Source organism: Chroicocephalus ridibundus, chromosome 6, assembly GCF_963924245.1.
Source record: "Chroicocephalus ridibundus chromosome 6, bChrRid1.1, whole genome shotgun sequence".
Taxonomy (NCBI): Eukaryota; Metazoa; Chordata; class Aves; order Charadriiformes; family Laridae; genus Chroicocephalus; species Chroicocephalus ridibundus.
In genome coordinates, this window is record NC_086289.1 from 19,308,600 (window position 1) to 19,327,046 (window position 18,447).

At 41.7% G+C, this 18,447-nt stretch overlaps 1 protein-coding gene across 2 annotated transcripts in view; it reads left to right on the forward strand.

Moving 5' to 3' along the window:
• The first annotated feature begins 4,531 nt into the window (after nt 1-4,531).
• HTR7 (5-hydroxytryptamine receptor 7) overlaps nt 4,532-18,447 on the forward strand; it is a 37,106-nt gene continuing 23,190 nt past the window's right edge. For both annotated transcript variants that reach the window (XM_063339613.1, XM_063339616.1), the window contains exon 1: nt 4,532-5,394. In XM_063339613.1, coding sequence (XP_063195683.1) covers nt 4,865-5,394 — 530 coding nt within the window. In that variant the 5' untranslated portion in view covers nt 4,532-4,864. The remainder of the gene's footprint in view (nt 5,395-18,447) is intronic.

Sequence of the window (18,447 nt, forward strand, 5' to 3'; positions counted from 1 at the left end):
CTGCTAAGCCACAAGCTTCTAATGTGCTTTGTTTCATTGGTGTCCTGCAGTCCTCCTTGTGGAGTCAGATCTCCCTCCAGGTGTTTTCTCTCTCAATACACTTAAGATTTCAGGGCAGGCCTTTCAGCAATTTTTTATGCAGAAAAACTAACAATTCTTCTAATATGTTTTCAATGGCCAGCCCATGTTAGCAATTGCTAGATTTTTTTGCTTTGTTTCCGCCTTTAGCACTTTTAGGAAGCTAAGATAATATTTGGTACTATCTGTCTCATCAGCTCAGCAACATGAATATCAGGGTCACCTTTATCATTACCTCATAACCTCAATAATCTCCTTTGTAAAGGTGCAGACTGAATTTTCAGGGATGGGAGCTCTGTTTTTCTAAGCGATACAGAATTTTTAGCATAAATTTCACTTTGTTTGTTTGTTTTCTTTTCAGGTGACAGCTTGCTGTTGTTAGTATTTGCTGGTTCCAAAAAGGAAAGACGTCAATTCACATTTAAGTGGCACAGATGCAAGTATTTATTTTTACAATGATAAGAAATGCCAAAGATGAGAACGGTTACCTCTCTGTTTTACTGCCACAGAGTGGTGATGATTTATTTTCACAAAGACAAGAAAAGGCATAAAAGAAAACCGCAGCTGCAACATCTTTGCTAGAAGTTGGACAAGAATGTTATTTGCTAAACAGGACATGCTGGGAATAAAAATCAAGATTTCAGTAATATTTGTCCACGGAATTCTAACCAGTCTCGGATGAAATATACTAAAACTTTTGACAATGCATTTCCCCAAGGCAGAAGGAACATATACCTATACTTTATTTATTGTTCCCAACAGCAGGTCCTCACCAGACTTATGTTGGTTTCCAAGAAAAGAAGATGAAAACAAAAAGAAAGAAAAAAAATTACAACAGACAAATGAAATCAACAGTTTATGAAGACAGACTGGCTCAGGCACGGAAGGACAAAAAGGAGATGATAAGAAAGGAAAAAAAGCCAGAAAAAGAGTTACCATGTCGGGCTGTCAGCGCTTTCTCCTCTGCTGGTGAAGTTCTTGCGCTGCACTTCTTGACCCGTTTCAGTCCGAGCGCTCCAAGTTAGCAAAGCCCTGCTCTGTCAACAGACTCTGCGAGCATTAAGTCCTCCAGAGAGGGATGAAGGATCCAGGATTTAGTGCAAGTTTTTTCAACACTTTTATCAAATTTGATAGATACCGTCTGGCCTCACTAAATCAACGTGTGCTGTGGAAATTGTATTTCCTTAGGTAGCTCTGATGATGTCTATCTTACCTGACCTAACTAACACAGAGGCAGATACCAATACCCCCTGTTATATTATACGCTTAATATCAATCACAAATGCAGAAGATGTTGTGTGATTAACACTATTTCTGGAGAAGGGGAAAAAATCAAGTAAAGTAGTTAATTACTTTTGCAGAGGAAAAAAAAATCAAAGAAAAAGGTTCCTTTGCCCTATTTTTTTAAAAACATCTGGAACACTTCTATATAACAAAAATGAAATATCAAGGATGAGATTTGCAAAGTACATTATCAGGTGTGAACAAAATAATTTAACTTCAATCGGTACATGAAGAATGAGAGATGAGGGCCTTAGCACAGAGAGGTACAGAAATGTGAAGAGGGTTTTATACATAAAGAGCCTAAGTGACTCAAAGAACAGGAAGTTACCAAGCTCAGCCAGAAAACTGATTTCATGATATTTAGAGAAGCCTAATAGCAGGTCAAAAAGTAATATCCGGGGGGGGGGGGGGGGGGGGGGGGGGGGGGGCGGGCAGAGGGAGAACAACTGTCAACTTGTTATTCTTGACACCCAATCAGCCATTTGTTTAATTTCTGTATGCTGTCTGCAACAGCATGTTAGAATTTGTAAATAGGGTCACTGAAGACAAAAGTTGGATGTACACTTGGAAGGATCAACTCCTACCTTCATGTGTCATTCTTTGAAACACATGGAATACAAGTAGTCGCATGGAGTGATGGATGCTCTCTGCTTTCCCAGACACTGGGGATGTGAAAGCCTCTAAAGCCCTCAAGGAAAGCACCTCAGCAGATTCAGCCCAGCCCTGGAAACTGGAATGTTATTCTAGGTGTGTTCCAGTGAAAAGCTTTCAAGGAAAAGATTTTAGAGAGGTATCAGCTGCTTCATCTTGCCAAGGTTTCACATTTTCTCTGCAATAGTACATAAACCCCTTTCTATAATGGTACGTAAATTGACTTAAATTGGTTTGTCTCTTTGAATATAAGATTATGAGGGTAAATAAAGGAATAGTAACATACAACCTTTGAGAAGGAAAGAAATCAGGTGATTAACTTCTAGTGAACTGTATGGGAATTTAAGGTACAGAACAAAAGATAAATCCTCCTTTCAGCTTGGAATGGGAAAGAGTAAGACGCAAATGATTGTGCGTATAATCCACTGAGTACACTTAGAGAGTCACGTTCCAGAAATGTATTGAAAAGCTGTCAAGAAGAATGACTGATTTAATGAACTGTGTCAACACATTTGCAGGAAGCACCGGATTATAATTTGCTCTGCCTTAGTAACATTTTAAGCAACTGAAAAATTGCTTTTACAGCGAGTAGTAAACTGTACAATGTTATCAGCTTTTACGATATGAATCTATTTTGAACAAAATTTACCCAGTTCCTATCTGCTTAGCTGTACTTCAGGCACTATTTTTAAAAAAAGCATTCACACAACGAGGAAATATTCTCCTTTCTCCATGTTTTGCCTTAATGCCTTAACTTATTTTGATGTACCCTTGCCATTTCTAAAGATCTTTTTCAGCCTAATATTTGCTTACCTGGGGAAGAGTGACAAAGGACTTGCTTTATTGCCCTGGAGGGGTCAGTCACCCCAACCTCAAGGCTCATGAACATGTCCTGGGTGGTTAAATAGGGAAAGAAAGCTTTTATTGTGAGTGGACACGGCGAGGCAACTAACAAAGTAGAGGAAAATACGTGGCTGAATAGAAAAACACCTTCAGCTTGATAATGGTCAAAGAGCTGCCCAAATAGATCTCATCTTTACCATGTGGAACTTGCTTATTTTATTATCTTAGTCAAATCAAGATGCAGGGATGGAAGGGAAAACAAGCAGCGGAACTCCCAAACCCTGCTCGCTGCCTGCTGTGTGATCTGACCCCAGGAGGCTCTGCTGCTGCCCCGACGCTGGCCCCTCAGTCCCAGGCGTGCTCCCAGGGGAGCTGAGCCAATGTAGGGTCACCTATGATGGAAAGCCTTCTTTCAACAACAACAGCTGATGCTGACTGAACAGAAGATTTCATTAAAAACAAGGAATTCTGTCAGCCTCAATTGCTGTGGATTTATGTTTCAGTAGTGCCTATGAGTGTCAGATGAGCCTTTTTCCAATAGCTGGGTACTTGTTAGGTCTTGTTTCAAAGCACATTTTTACGTCTGTATGATATGAGCTCATACTGCAGCCTCTCTTACTGCTGGGCCACACACTGCCTGGTGCACACTTAAGTAAAACTTGTCATAGTGTTGCTACCTACAAGACCTCCCCTTGTTCAGTTATCACTGACATTGGTTGATGGTTACTGATCCAGCTGGGGTCAACAGTCCTGCTTTCATTTCCTCTCTTTCTCTAGTTCATCTGGCTTCTGTCTCTTCTTGGAATTATAAGGGAACACTCAGGAGCAGGTGTTTCCTGTGTTTAATCCTTGCTGTCTAGCACGTCACCTTACCAAGAGGTGTAATCTTCTGCTGGCATCCCATGGGTAACTGACCATTCAAACAGTTAGTTTTCACCCCAGTTGGAGGCAAGAATATGCCTTAAAGAATGGAGAAAGCTAGTGAGTGCCAGAAATGGGCAAGTATCCAAGAGTTCAAGGAATCTCTGCAGTAAAAGCAGGTACTTCAAAGCAATGGGGTTTTGTTGTTGTTAGTGATTTTAACTTTACTGAAAGGGTTACAAGATGGAATAGAGAATAAATTGAAAGTAATGCTATATAAATATTAAAAACCCTGAAAATATAGTCGTGGGATTCACATTACTTTAGTAGGGAGAAAGAAATCTTAATACTGAAAATATGTAAGCTTCGCAACACAAAGAAATACTTCAGAGATGACCAAGTTGCTGAGGATAGATCTTACAAGAGGGGCCGCTATTAACTCTCTGGGCAGCAGCCGGCGTCCTGCCGGACCCGCATCTTCCATCCCGCCCGCTCCAATGGCGGAGGCAACGGCAGGTCGGTGCCCACCGGCAGCGACGCCGGTCACCGACCCGACCCGACCCGACCCGACCCGCTCAGCCTGCGGCCGCGTCTGCTCCGGGCGCCTCCTCCCGGGTGCGACCTATGTATAACTATAGACATAGATGATATAGGGGAGTTCCTGAAACGGCCACCGCGGCGGCGAAGCTGGCGGCCGAAGCGCAGCCAGGCTTTGGCGAAGGGGCGCTCCCCCCACCTGCCGCTCGGGGGGGCGGAGGGAGCTGGGGGGGGTGGGGGCGGAGCGGCTCCCACCCCGTCCCCCGCCGCCGTCGGAGGAAGGCAGCCGCGAGTGGGAGCGGGCGGTGGGCGCGGGTGGGCGGGAAGCTGCCGCTAATCCCCCCCCTCGCTTTCCCCGCGGGCTGGGGGCGATGGCGCCGTGGCCACCCCCCGGCCACCCGGGGAGCTCCGTGGGCGAGCCCAGCCTCTCCGGGGGAAGTTGAGGGCTGTGCCCCCGGCGGCGAGCCGCTCCGCCGGCTGCAAGGGGGCGGGCGGCGGCGGGTGGCCGAGGAGGAGCCCGAGCACCGGCCGAGCACTTGCGGAGGAGCCGGGCACTGCGAGGGAGAGCCGGCGAGCGGGCGGAGGGGCTTCATGGGCAGCTCACGCCAACATGGTCCTCGCCCTCAACGGCAGCCACCTCTACGGTAACCTCCGGCCCCTGGTCCTGGAGGACCCGCGGGCGCTGAGCGGCGGCGGTAGGATGATCGCCGGCTCCTGGCCCCCGCGCAGCCTGGCGAAGCTCGGCCCGTCGCCCCCCCCGTCGGCGCTGCCCACGGCGAGCCCCCTCCCCGCCAACGACTCCCAGTGCGGGGAGCAGATCCTCAGCTACGGCAACGTGGAGAAAGTTGTCATCGGGGCCGTCCTCTCCCTCATCACCCTGCTGACCATCGCCGGCAACTGCCTGGTGGTCATCTCCGTCTGCTTCGTGAAGAAGCTGCGGCAGCCCTCCAACTATCTCATCGTCTCGCTGGCCCTGGCCGACCTCTCGGTGGCCCTGGCCGTCATGCCCTTCGTCAGCGTGACCGACCTCATCGGCGGCGAGTGGATCTTCGGGCGCCTCTTCTGCAACGTCTTCATCGCCATGGACGTCATGTGCTGCACGGCCTCCATCATGACTCTCTGCGTGATAAGCATCGACAGGTGAGACACCCGGCCACACGCCGCCCGCCCTGCCCTCCGCGGGGACCGGCACCGCGCCGCCGCCACGGGGACCTGCCGGGAGCGGGTCTCCTCTGCCTCCTCCGCGTCCCTCGGACGTGAGCTGTGGACGAGCTCAGGGCGCGGAGCAAGGCTCCCAGCCTCTCCCGTGGGAAGGAGCCCGCCGGAGCGGTGCGTGCTGCCTCCCGCTGTCCCAGCTCAGGTGCCGGGTTATCCCTCTGGATAACTTCCCCGCTGTCACGACAAACTGTCAGGACGGAACTGTCAGGAGCTGAACTGTGTGCGTTTACTGCGGCTCTGTGCAAATAACAGGGCATTTGCAGCCGCTTTAAAATTCGCAATGTATGTCTGTAAACTGCTGTATGCCACAGCTAGATTTGAGCTGATTCTTCTGTAGCTGGGGACAATGTAACCTCACTGAGTTCAGGGGAGTTTTACCAGATCAGAGAAGGCACAGGAATTATAGCTGATGAGGGCTTTATCATTATTCTAGGACAATCCCAGAATAGCTCCAATTCAACTAACAGAACCATTTTTGACAAATAATGTTTTGTTTGAAGGAAAAATTGCTTTCGAGTATTTGCTTTTTAAAAAATTTCTTCTGCCTTCCTAAAATCCAAGCTGTACTCATTGTCATTTAGCTTATTCCAAAAGATACAGGCACTGAAGCAATAAGGAGGTGTACACAGACTGCCAAAAAAGATCTTAGGCATTAATTTCTGATGTTAAGGCAATACCTAAGATCTCACGTTTGCCCATGTCTAAGCTCTCCTCTGCAGGAAAGCTAACAGATTCCTTTATTCCATGTGGGTCCCATTCTAAAGTAAGTTGCAATCTGTAACTTCCCTCTTCCACAGCCTAAATCCTATGCCAAGAATTTTAGCAACTAGAGGGAGACTGTTTTCCTTAAAACTCAACACAATTAGCAGAAATCAAAGAACTTCGTAACTAGACTGTAGAATTAGTCTATCAAGTTCGATATCCAACAGTAGCCTTGACTGCCTAATTCAGAAAGTTTTTGGAAGGAACTCTGCATTAGGTTTCTGCAAAGAGACAATCTTTCAAAAGAGTTTCCCGCAATACATGGAGGTTGTTTGATGCCAGGGAGCATCATGGAGTTTACATTAATTTTAAAACTTTAGTTTCTGTATAAGCACCCCCTGCTCCAATGGCTAGCACTTATCTGAATGCTGCAAAGCATCTTGTAGCAGTGAGATCCACGTACAGACTTTGACTGAGTATTAAAGGGTGGTGTTTGGTTGGGATTTTTCAGGGTTTTTTTTGTTGTTGCCTTGAAATTTGCTGTCTTTTAACTTAATTCCAGTATTGTAAAAGAACACGAATAGGCTTACCTATCTTCCCAGTTTTATTCTCTGGTTTCTATCCTACCCATTTTTAAGACAGGTGATTTCATTTTTCCACTCTCTCCACATAAAGTATTTCCATTCTTTGATTGTTCTTGATGTCCATTTCCGAGCTCTCCACCTCCATTTCTAATAACCTTTTGATGACAGGTTAACATACTTAAGCTTTCTTACCGAGGTAAGGATGTGTGACTGATTCACACTGTAGCACTGGAGTAATTTAGTTTTACTCTTTTTCATTTCTTAGCTTAACGTTTGAGGTCACTGCTGTATACTGAACAGGGGCTTTGACTGAACTGGTCAGGGTGATGACCGTGTCTCTTGCTGTCTTCTTTCCATTCTCCACTCCCCTCTCCCCCCAAAATACGAACAAGAGATATAGCTATGTATTTAGGACAGAATATAACCTATTATGAATGGCTGCTTTTCATTAACAAGAGCTGGTTAAACCAGAATGATTCTCCTCTTGTCTGCATTCGTACTTCTATCACTGAATGTTCATTGAACATGATCTCTTCATAATTCGGTGTACTGTTGTTTACTCCCTACTTAAAATCAAAATTCTGTGAATCACGATGTGTTAACCTCAGTCACCCAAATCCATTATATAGTGAAGATAGGTGATTATCATAAATAAAAGGAGACAAGCCAGCAAATTCATTAGCAAAATGTCTCTACCACTTGAAAATAAAGAATTAAAACATCTCCATGGTTTGTAATCCTATTTAAAAATAAATAATCTTATACGGTTGTAACACTGCTCAGTCAGGCCAAAGATTAGCTTGGGATGTTAACTAATCTTTGAGTAGTGAATATATACAAAGCATGCAAACCAGGGAGAAATGATGAAAATTAAACGTGAATGATGAAATGTTGCCAGTGTAGCATTGATTTTAATGGTGTTATCTTTCTGTCAGTTGTTCTTACGCTTATGTGGTTAGGAAAGCCTCGAATGATCAGTGAGGGAGATTTATCTCTGAAAAATAACGTATTGTACGTGGTACAGGAGCTCGCAAATCACAGTGTATGTAGTGCCTTAGAGGGTCAGACCATTTTCACAAGGAGCATTTTTCCATGGGTTTGATGGAAACATTTGCATGTTTTGTATTATCTAGGAGGAGGAGATCTCCAGTGACACAGCCCTTATTATCTCAGTGCAAAGAGTACAAATACAAGACGAACCAGGAAATCCAGAAGCAGAGAAGGAGTGAATGAAATTCACCGTCCTTCAACTTGGCTGCTCTCCTCAGTGCTGTTTAGATACACTTAAACTCTGTAGCGTGATTTAATGTCCTGGGGTCATGCGGGAGACATTTGTTTAGGGAGAAGGGTTAAGATAGGGCAAAAAAAGAGCATTTTTGAAGAATAATTATGAATTGCACGGCCACCTGGCTCTTTAGGACAGTTTAGGAAGCTTCTGTTGTGATCCGGTGAAGTCTCTCCTGAAGGGAAAAAAGAGGCTGTCGCAGGCAGTGCAGAGACACCTAGTAAGTTGGATATTTTTAAATTTTCATTGTTAAACATATAGGTTCTTCCTGAAGCAGATATGATAATCAGTTGAAGGTGAATAGCTGAAAGAATATTATATTGAATTCAACTTTTTTTTTTTTTAAAAAAACTTTGTTACAAACTGTTAGGCAAGGTTTGTGAGGAGAGGTAATATCTTTTATTAGACGAATATAGCTAGTAAAAAAAGAGGCTTTGAGGCCCTTCCAAACAGGATAAAATGAGTAAATTGAAGAGGCTTTTTGATTTGTTTCCCTTGCACAAATATGTGCTACTCAGCTGATGCCAGGGAGAGCCCTGAAATGCCAGCAGCTGTCAGGCCTGTTGCACACAGAGATGTTTTGCTGCACAGCCCTTAGTGGTGGATGCATTTTTCAGCTGAATTTATCAGTTGGAAAGCTCTGAAAGATGCAGATTAGCATGGAGTCTACAAACGGGCTGGTTTCATTCTGTTGAAAAAAAAACCTGTCTTTTTTTCCTAGTCAGACACATCAAGCACTGCTCCTACTTTTTAAGTTGCTTCTACTCTAAGTTGTATAAATGTTCAGGCTGCAAAGTAGATGTTACCGTGCTATTATGGGGATCTCTAACTTTGTACAGGGCGCACAAGGAAGAAGCTAGTCTGGGGATAATAAAATGACCTTTTCAAAGAACTAAATTTGCGGAGATCATGAGATAATGTCCGTATCAATACCAAAATTTGGGCTATTAGGCTTGTCTTCAGATTATATCTTTCCTTTTGTTTCATAGCATGAAAACCTCCACAGGTCTTCATCAGGGTGACATGAGATGAGCATGTTATATTTGAGGTATCTTTGTCTTATTTAAGGCCCCTCTTTGGAAGAAGGCTCTCTGCTTACAGGCAGAACAGTCAGAACTAAAACAGATGTGATGGAGAGACAAGAGTATTTCTCCCTTTTCAAATCTCATAAGGATTAAACAGGCAAGACAGCTTGATACCCAGACAATCAATATTACCTTTGCTACGCTCGCCATCCATGATATGAGGCGTAGCTCTGGAGAAAGGTAGGAGTTACAGAGGCTTTGGCAGGATAATTGTGCCTCAGTGAACAGTAGCCTCCTTTAAGCATTTCTTATTAGTGTGTTTTGGTTTTTTTTCTCTTAAGGCTCCATTTTCCTGGTTTTGAATTAAATAAATTATATTGCATTTAGATTAATTTAAAATTAAGAGTGAGCGAACATTGGGAATGAATTATGAGGGACGGATTCAAACCACATCTTAGTGGGTGAATGAGCGTATAAAGGGAATTAATTGAATTTAAACTGGTGGTGTTCGCATGCTGATTCATCATGTTCTTCTGACCCAAGATAGCTGCAGAAATCCTGTTTTGGAGAGTATCCACTGGATAACTGCATAAGTAGCAATTTTTAATTCAATTTAAAAATAGCTCTTTGGCTTAGAAGGTGATAAAGTAACATAACTACTGAGATACAGTTGACGAATTGTAACACTTTCCCCACACCCACACAAGTAATGAAAGACTTTTTGGGGAACTTTTCCAGTCTATATCTTAGTCAACAATTCGCGAGTATTCCAGACTTCCATTAAAATGATGAGGATTTCGAATTTGTATGCAAATGATATCAAAGTGGGCCTTTTTGTTGATCCTGAGATTTTTATACACAAGAATCAGTTCTTTCTTCCTTGCTGCTTGGTGTCTTTTGCCATACTCCAAGTAAGTATGAGTACTTATGCTTCACCTTAGAATACGTTAGGCCCTAAAAGCCCACCCATTTCCAGTATCCTTGGTGCATGCCTGGGAACTGAGGAGGTCTCCAAGTGCCCCACAGGAAGAACTTGGGACTGAATTTAAATAAAGACCTTAGCACTTTCAATAGAATCCAGGTGTCTAAATTCTATGTCCAAAACTGATAATGTGACCTGAAAACCCTGTCAGTGATTCCCTAAGCCCATTCTGTATGAAACCCTTCTGCCTTCAGGCCATGGAGGGAGAAGGCTGTGGTCTGTTCTGCCAACCCTGCTCGGAAAATATATGTAGAATATGCATATAGAGACAGATATGAAAAAATCCTGTATGTAATCTATTTTGGATCTAGAATAAAAATAGGCATCCACCAGCAGTGCCTCCCATGAGATTTTATTCAGTATATGTATTTACACAGAAATAACTGAGGAATCAGGAAAAACCTAAAAGGAACTATAGGAAAAGTATGTGATGGAGTCACTGCAATTAAAGTCTATATTGCGAATAAAGTTTGGGGATCAATATAGCAGCTAATTCCTCACCACCACCACTGTCACAAGAGGCATTCTTTCCATCGTTCAGCCTGATAAACAACCGTACTCTTTGTGAGTCCCTAAATAACGTGTCTGGCTTATGAAAGATACAGGCAGCATCAATGCACTAAAGTGGAAAAAAGCAGATTTGTTTTTATTCCTTTCCATGTAGTTTTTCTAATTCAGTCTGTTTAAAGTATATTCCCTCAAGTTGTGGTAGTTTCTTTTTGCAAAGAATTTCTTGCCAAACACTTCTGCCATCTTTGTTTTATTGTTTGCATCAAAAAGAGGTACAATCTAAATTTTCACTCCTGAATCCTGAGGTGAAGAAGTTGAATTGGAAGTTGGCCGCATTTAGTGTAATGCAGTGCAATGTGTATCTCTCACTGCGAGCAAGCTCCAACAGGGTAAATGAAGCCGGGGTCTTTTGCTGTACTAACGCAATCGCAATTCTTTAGGTACCTTTCAGTGGCATCCTCAGGTATATTTTCCTGTGTTGTGTAGGCAGCCTGCAAGAGATGCAGTTACTTAACACTGTAACCTGGTCTTGGCCGTGCGAATTGTTCTGTTATGTCTTTGCAGATCGACTATGCCTCATGACTAGACTGCTGGACGCGCAATAAGTAAGATGGGAGGTAGCAAATAAAAGACATTTTATCAGATAGGCCATTTTGTAAAGACTTAACAACTCAGGAGTAGAGGGGGTTCTTTTACCACCAAAACGAGTGGAAGTTTTGTCCTTCTGCAGCGGGAACAGGCATAAGATCTGAAGTTTGGTAGGTGTGTCTCTGTGGCTGCACAGTAGAGGCTGACAAAGTTTGGGAAAATAAAGGATGTTACAGAAAAAGATCTGTAGATTGTTTATTCTATTGCTATTATATACTGGATGCGTTTAAGTAGTATTATGGAAAGGGAGTCACGAAGTGTGGAGATGCAAGATAATCTAGAGGTGGCAGTGAAAAGGTGACTGCAATTCATAATGTTCCAAGGTAGGCACGAATGGGGAATTAGAGTTCCACCAGTCCCAGGAGATTTGCAATTACACCACGTTTACGTGAATGCCTTTTCTTGAAACTGGATATTGCATTTTGCCCCCACGTTTGAAACTCTCTCCTGTTTGCTCCTACCAGGGTTTAACACTGGATGAGTTTTCAGAAGTGATTTTGGGGTCTCTAATTCTTGGGGGTTCATCCAGACATTTCAAAGGAGCCTGATAGTCAGAGGTAAGGGAACATTAATTCACATATTTGCCAAGCAGGGCATTCTGGAGACATTTAAAAAGCGATTTTTTTCCTGTCAAGGTCACAAAAATAGTTTCCATAAGTGAGGCTGGATTTGCTTCAAGATTCACAGGAAAAATACAATTCTAGAAACACTCCTCTTATTTCTGAAAGCTCCCTTTAAAAACTATCTCCTAATATAAATAAAAAAAATGCAAATACATATCATACTGGCATGATGGTGTAGTGTAACCTGCGTATACTGGTATCAAACCATATTTTCCTAGAGTTTTTCTTGAACTGAATGAGTATCAGAGAATGAAACATCAAAGCATTTGCAGTCATTATACCATGTTTGAAGCAAGATTACTAAATGACTGGTAACATGTTCTCAACAACCTTCTAGAGGAACAGAAATTAATCAGGGAATGTTCTTTGACTTTTCTGGAATAATTTTCCCTGAAACTTATTTATAAAAATCCCTGTAAATTATATAAGGAGAATATTTTACTTCTTTAAAAGAAATACAGTATTATTTTTAGTACTGTTGTTGAGTTTGAAACATTCTATTGGAAACACTTGTGGCAACCTTTGAAAAAGAACATCCCATTTCGTCTGCAGTTGATATTGTACGTATGGCGCTCTCTTTCAGCTACAAACACCTCCTTTTTTTTGTCTCAGCATATCACACAAAGATCTGGCCCTTCCTCTGTGGACTAGGAAATCTGAAGGAAGAGCTGGCCATTGTAGATCTTGCAGGAACATAAAAGAGCTTGCAAAACAGTTGTTTCTGCCAAGGCACAGTTGTCATACAAGGAAGCCCGGGGAGCAAAATGACAAGTTCTGACATCTGAGTGTACAAAGCAGGAGCATCACAAAGCAATGCCCACTGCCGTTTTGGCCTAATGGTCACTACTATTTGTAAGGTGAGAATAATTGTATTTCAGCTGGAAAGCTTGCAAGTTTTAGTTTTTCATGTTGTACTAGATTGCCAACTATATCTAAAGGATTGATTCATAGTATATCTATTCCTATGCGTACTGAAGATAGAAAAAACAGATGAAATTTTTATATCAAACTCTTACTACGACGGTTAAGCTTTCCGTTCCAAAAGACTCCAGTAATTAAATACGTCAGAGAGAAATTTTGTTTCTATTCTGTTTGAACTAACATAACAAAATTAGAGTGCAGCAGCTCTCAATTTCTTCTTGTACCTTCTTGTTTACTCAGGAGGCTTTATATAGAACACCTAGATTATCTGATACATATGGTTCTGTACCTATTAGCATGTATGTAAACCAGATAATGATTCACCTCTAACAGTAAACAAGTTTTTTTGGTAACGTACAAAGAGTGAAATGTCTAATAGTGCCAGCTGTTCTAATAACATGCAGAACTGAGATGTGCAGGGAAATCAAGTCAGTACTGAGTATATTCTTTCTGTCTTTATCCTGGCCTCTCCTATCAAATCGTGAACTAACACAGGAGACCTCTGAGGGGGGTTAACATTGTTGTGGACAGCTATTTCGATGCAAAATAGTCACGATTGTTTAAAAAAAAAAAACAACCCAAAACACAAAAGCAAGGAGGGACATTACAAAAACAACTTTTTTTTAAAGTAAGGAGAAACCAGGGTGAAGTCTATTCTTAGAGGTACATTGTGTCTTGATGAAAAAGCTGGCAGCAAAGTTTTTTCCTGAGATATATCAAGGAAATGGGTGGGTTTTTGGTACTGTCAGAAACTTGAAACCAACCTTTTTAGCTTGTGGAAACGTAAGTTAAAAATATAACCACAAGGAAAGCTGGTTATCCATTTTTGTTTACGGTTTTTTATGTTCCTTTAAGGAGACTGTGAGAAGTGCAGGTAGAGCTGTATGACAGGTAACGCTTTTCTCACCTTGGGAGCTATTTGTCCTGCAAGGTGTAGCAGGCTGAGGACCAAGCAGCAGCTTGCCACATATTAAAGGTGATGGACAATCTGCTCAGGGACCAAAGGAGACTGGGCAGAGTTTTTTGTATCTCAGACATTCACTGAGTTGGGTAAAATCAGAACTAGAAGCAAAGGCTCGCCTGCAAGGGCACTGCTTTTGTGGGAGAATTGTGTCCAAACCTTTTTACTTCTAACTCATCGTGTGATGAGTTTTCTGTATTTAGACAGATCAAATTTCTAGTTTTCATTTCAATAAAAATTGACTTTTTTGAGTGGAAAACTCTCCGTTTTTTTTCTGGGGAGAGCTTGTTATTGGAGATCTAGGCAGACACATCATGATGTCTCCTCCTAATGACCTGGCACGCCAGGTGTGCCACCTCCACTCCCTCTGGAGAATACTGATCAGTAAGCTTGCTGGCATTGGAATTGTCATTTCTTATCAGCTATACAAGTACCTGCAATCAGAAATGCGGCCTATTGCTGCTGCAAGTTAAATTGAGCCACAGATACAGAGCTTTCTTTAAGTACATTATTTATAAACTGTTTGCTTTTCATGAGAGATGTGTTAGAGACTAGGGACAATGTATTTCAACATAAGATTTGCAAATCTCCAAAACACAAAAGGTTAACTGCAAAAACCCCAAGACTGTTGTCCGTAGTGTCTGTTTACTAGTTAGAGGACTGTTCCCATACTAGAAAATGTAGGCATTTTTAAATCAAAGTGAAGAGTAGAATCACAGAATGATTTTGGTTGGAAGAGACCTTTAAGATCATCAAGTCCAATCATTGACCTAGCACTGCCAAGTTACCACTAAACCATGTCCCTCAGCCCTACATCTACAAGTCTTTTAAACAGCTCCAGGGATGGTGACTCAACCACTTCCCTGGGCAGCCTGTTCCAATGCTTGGCAACCCTTTCGGTGAAGCAATTTTTCCTAATACCCAGTCTAAACCTCCCCTGGCACAACTTGAGGCCATTTCCTCCTGTCCTATCACCTGTTACTTGGAAGAAGAGACCAACCCCCACTTCACTACAACCTCCTTTCAGGTAGTTATAGAGAGCAAAAAGGTATAGAAGATTTACTCTAGTAATAGGTATTTAGAAATTGACAATAGGCAGAAAAATTAGAAGGTGGAAATGGAAGACATCAGCACAGATAACAGAAGTACATACTATTATCTAAACTTACTGTAGAATTTGCAACATAACTATCATTGTGAATACAAACCACGAAAACATGTTGTGATTGTCATGAAATATTTCAGATACACAGTACCATTTGCCAGAATCATTTTCTGTAAGCAGATCTCCATGTGGGTTGTTAGATTTTGTTTATTTGCTGTAGAAGTCGACATTTAACAAATAGTTGAAATACTAAATCCCTGAACAAAGTCAGAGTGTGTTGTCTGGCCACAAATTACTTAGAAATATTTATACCCGTGACCCAAAACATCTGCTGACAAGATGCAAAGCTTTTCTTTAATAGCCTAATAAGACATTTTGATGCTAAAAATAATACAGCTTTGGCTCTGAAGACTTAATTTTTGCATTGTTATGTACTGCAGTTTCCCTTTTACTTTAAGAGTCGGCATTCAGAGACCCACTTCTTAGCACAAGCAGTTTTAGCAACAATACTGACTGTAGCCTCTCAAGAGCATACTGCCCTGTATTAAAAAGCTATATTTGTTAAAGGAGTTCAGTCGTTAGCAGAACATGAGCTTCATTGTTTCAGAAATAACTGAAATTAAAATAGCATAGTGGACCGTTTGCCTGTGAACTAAACAACACAAGAAGGAGCTTAACATTTCAAAAGCCTGTTTACTTAACATGAAGCTTCTGCGCTGCTGCCTAAGTGTTGAGATGGAGGGAGCTTCTTATGAAATATCCCAAACAGTGAGCTCAGTTTGCAGTGAGCTCCCTGAGATGTCCATAGGCTAGCCGTGGTGATTCATCCCACACTGATGCCAAGGTTCTGCTCCTAAATTCAAATGCATGTTTGGAGTTGTCAGCCTGGCAATGAGAACTGATGTTATTGGAAGCTGTAGGCACAGCAATAAACCTTGGGTATTTTAGTCTTTATCCATACAAAGTTGATGCTATCGCATCTCAGAAGAACCTTAGAGTTGCCAACTTGCTGCTGAGGAAAGCAAAGGAAAGATGTACTCACTGAGAGACGAGAAGGGCTTCCTTCTGCTGATCCCACTTATTTCACTGCTTTCATGTGTAGTGTAGCATCTGTAATAAGAACAGAGAAGAGAGGTCTGGCATCCTTGATAATCTCCAAATCCCGCTATCTTCAAAGACTTTGGAGGAGGAGGTGGTCTGTCATCAGCTGTATCTATTTCTGTTTTAGCATACAGGTATAACTTGAAATTCTGGGGAACACAAAAAGGCATTGTAAAAGAATTGTGACATGCACACACCCCCGGAGCTGGACAAATGGTCATTTGCAGATAGTTGAATCTCGCCTGAAATTTTGTAATACTATACAGAGAGCCCAAGGGAAGAGGGCCAGAAACTCCTTTCTCGGCAAGACAAAAGCTAAAGGTTTATTGTGTAGATTGAATATACTCTGAGTTCATGACTATGAAGTTGATGGTAGCAGTTTGTGTTGTGCTGAAATTTGTTCTATATTTTAAATACATTTAGTGTTGCAGAGTTTGCAATGGTTTTAAAATGGAGAAAAACTATGGAAGATGTTGCTGAAGGAAAAGGTAGTGGAAGTCTGTTGTGGGCAGGCCCTTTCTTTTTCAACAAGACAGAGAGGACACATTATCCCAGCTGATCTCCCTTTTTCAGGTTTCCTGTCTAGAGATCTTTAAGCTTATTTGAAGCTGCCTTTGCAAAAGTGTACCTGGTGATGTCTGAAATAGGGATTATGAACTTCGGGATTTGGACTAATTTTTACTGAAGCAGCAAGCTGGAAAAAGCCAGCTTCGTGGAACCACAGCCTGGCAGGTCTGAACAAGACCCAGGAGGTTCAAAGTTCATTAGAGTAGAGGACTGCTTAGCTAGAAAGAAGTAGTGTCTATGTGGCCATTACTTTCTTCATTCCCAGACGTACTGGTAAAAATGAATAAATATTTTGATAAATGAACTATTAAATACTGTGGTTGTGAAGGGCTGAACATCCAGTTTTACCCACTGCAATTTTACTAGATGATTCTCCCCTTCAACCTTCTCCTTTGGTTAAAGGGCACCTGGGGCTGTGTATTTAAGGATCCTGACTGATTACATAGGGAAGAAATATTTGTAAACTAATATTAAATTCCTAAAAATTTTCTATTTCCAGTTTATAGAGAACTTCATCTGACCAATTTATTTATTGAAATTAAATTCCAAAATATCACTGAATAAGACACTTTCTGAGAAAAAATGACAGCAGGCAGGAAGATTACATTTGAAGGGAGAACTTGGGATCTGGTGTATAAGCGTACTGTAAATAAATATGTTAGTTAAAATGAGTGTTAAGGAAATGACATATGGTTGAGAGATGTGGTAGCTACACTAGACCTTACATTCACTGACATGGAAGATGATGAGACGTGATAACCTCATTCTGTACCACATCCTGAGCAGACAATATACTGCTAAAATACCAAGAAATGGCAAATAAGTAGCTTTTTGTATAAGTTACAGGGAAGGAATCACCTTATTATCTTCTGATAAGTCCCCGTTCCAGAAGTTTCTGTTGGAAAGGAGTGTGAATAGCAGTTTTCTAAAAGGTTCTTGAATTGCAGATACACAATTTGATCTAAGCTGCTGCCTTGCTTCCTTGATACCTTCCCCTCCTGCTGTGCTCTCTCCAGCCCACTCCTTCCCTTGCCAAAACAGGTTATGATTTCTTCCTACAATATTCGTATTAAGAAGTGAGACACACTTGTACTACTGTAGAGGACAAGCAAATCCAGAGTCTACTGGTATTGTAGGGGATCAGAATGGGACATTCTGTTCTCAAAATGTTTTATGAAATTGAAATGATTTTGCTAGAATTTATTTTTTTTTTAAAGTAACACAATTAGAGTTACTTTCTGATGATGTCCTCTCTTGATATTTCAGAACAAGCTGGTTCAATTCGTTTGCTTGTATGTGAAAAGCAGGGATCAGTGCACCATTGTGTTTCTAACCAGTCAATTCAGGATAAAAAAAACAAACCCAAACTTTGGATTTTTCCTTCATAAAATTCAGAATGAAGACCAATTTTAAAGTTTTCCTGAAACACAGCACGGCTCTCTTAATTCTTCACACAGCACTGCTAGATACCTGTCAGTGCGTGACTTTTAGCAGATATTCTTCCAGTGCTTTGACTGGAGTTGTACTTAGTTGCTCATACTCTGGAAATTTATCACAAACTCCTTACCTCATATTTTGGGTAAGTTTGCTTGCTTCGTTTTGTTGGTTGTTTTTGGCTTTTTTAAATTGACTCAGCCCTACAAAAATTCTTTGCTCAGTTTGCTGCTGTTCTCAAGTGAAGCATCACTGATCTAAATTAGTCAGCCAGAATTTAGTGGTGTTTGAGGAGATACAGTGTCCTTTTTCATCTCGGCCTTTTTTATGAAGCAGAATTACTCAGATGTTTCATCTGCTGCAGTACCTCGGTTACACCTCCAAAGTTGCCATTTCTCACTTTTATTCTGTTAGTGGGTTTTCTTCTTGCTTTCAGACCTATTTGCATTGAAAGTTCCTTTGTCAGAGGATGACATTGGTGAGAAGCGTATTTTACGCTGAATTACAATGACAATATTAAAAAAATA